Source organism: Sarcophilus harrisii, chromosome 6 (genome assembly GCF_902635505.1).
Source record: "Sarcophilus harrisii chromosome 6, mSarHar1.11, whole genome shotgun sequence".
NCBI lineage: Eukaryota > Metazoa > Chordata > Mammalia > Dasyuromorphia > Dasyuridae > Sarcophilus > Sarcophilus harrisii.
In genome coordinates, this window is record NC_045431.1 from 247,844,731 (window position 1) to 247,846,686 (window position 1,956).

General features: G+C 37.1%; 1 protein-coding gene across 1 annotated transcript; it reads left to right on the top strand.

Annotated features, from left to right (window-relative positions):
* The first annotated feature begins 398 nt into the window (after window positions 1-398).
* On the top strand, window positions 399-1,355 carry LOC100924165 (olfactory receptor 5B2-like). Its single transcript, XM_003774456.1, has one exon. The coding sequence runs from the start codon at window positions 399-401 to the stop codon at window positions 1,353-1,355; it is 957 nt and encodes a 318-aa protein (XP_003774504.1).
* The last annotated feature ends 601 nt before the right edge of the window (window positions 1,356-1,956 follow it).

Sequence of the window (1,956 nt, forward strand, 5' to 3'; positions counted from 1 at the left end):
CTCCCTTCTCTGTTTTTAACTTTCCTCTTATTTGGTTTCTCCCTCTTCTCCTTTATTCTTCTTTTCTCTCTTCTTGATCAGATTTATACTTAATTATTAGAAAAGATCTAGACTGACAATAATTCCCATTCTTGTGCAAATTTTTGCCAAAGAATAAGGAACTTCTCTTTTCTGAGGTTGGAAATGCCAGTTTCTTTATGAGAACATGAATGAGTGAATTTTGAGGAGCTAGAATATTAGACTTGACAACCACCTAGATGATCTTTGTCTTGTAATTTGTTATTTCTAGACCTCACATAAGATAAGACTCTGACCATGTCTTATGTCTTGGGGTCATCATCCTACAGAGTGGATTTTTCTGAAAGCTACTCTTTATTTCAGGTGAACATTATTCTCAAATGACATCTATGGAAAACAGATCTGAAGTGAATGAGTTTGTCCTGCTAGGATTAACAGAAGTTCCAGAGCTTCAGGTTCCTCTCTTCATCATGTTCACCTTCATCTACCTCATCACCTTGGTAGGGAACCTTGGAATAGTAGTTCTGATCTCTTGGGATTCTCGTCTCTACACTCCCATGTATTTTTTTCTCTGTAACCTTTCTCTGGTGGATTTTGGCTATTCCTCAGCTATTACTCCCAAGGTGATGGCTGGGCTCCTCACAGGAGGAAAGGTCATCTCCTATAATGGATGTGCTACACAGTTGTTCTTTTTTGGAGCCTTTGCTACTACTGAAAGTTTCCTCTTAGCCTCCATGGCCTATGATCGCCATGCAGCTGTATGTAAGCCTCTACATTATACCACTATCATGACTTCAACAGTATGTATTTATCTAGCCAGTGGTACATATATCTGTGGCTTTGTGACATCCTCCATAGTCACAGGAAGCACATTTAGCCTTTCGTTTTGTCAGTCCAACACAATCCATCACTTTTTTTGTGATGTTCCCCCTCTCCTAGTTCTCTCTTGTTCTGATATTCACATAATTGAGTCAGTAATCTTTATCTTAGCATCAATCAATTCCTTTTTCCAAATTCTTGTCATCTTTACTTCTTACTTGCTAATCTTCATCACCATCTTGAAGATCCGTTCTGCTGAAGGCCGCCAAAAAGCCTTCTCTACCTGTGCTTCCCATCTCACAGCAGTGTCTATATTTTATGGGACAATCATCTTCATGTACCTGCAACCCAGCTCCAGCCATTCAATGGACTCAGACAAAGTTTGGTCAGTGTTCTACACTATGGTCATCCCTATGTTGAACCCTCTGGTTTACAGTCTCAGGAACAAAGAGATCAAGAATTCTTTTAGGAAAGCAGTGAGGGGGCAACGATTTCAATTAGATCATCTTTTTTCTTAGAAAAACCCAATCTGCCTTTTCCTTCAGGATTTAGTCACCAAAATCAAGCTTTTTTTCTATGCACACAGAAATATAATCCAACCTTTTTCAAAAGTAACTTTATGTAGCAGCAAATGTCATGGATATGGAGTTAGGAGAGATTTGAATTTATATTATCTTAGATACTTTCATGTCATAAAGCCCAAATAAGTCCAAATCTCAGTCTTCTCATATGTAAAGGATCTTAATGTTATTCACTATTTTATAAAAATGATATAAAATAAATAATGTGTTGTCAAAGTTCACTTGAAAGCAAAAATGGTAATCTATATGACCATATTGAGAAATTACTTGTTGCAAATGAGAGAGGTGATGGTACTATTTTCTTTTGTCCCATTCAGAATTGTTGTCATTCTGTCAGTCAGTTGTGTTTAAGTGTACATGAATCTATGGACACTGTTCAACATGTTTTCTTGACAACGATGCTGATGTGGTTTGCCATTTCCTTCTCCAGTACATTCCCATTTTACAGTTAAAGAACTAAAGCAAATATATGTTAAGTGGACTTCCTAATGTTATGCGACTAGTAAATATCAAGTGCTACATTTGAACTCAGATCTTC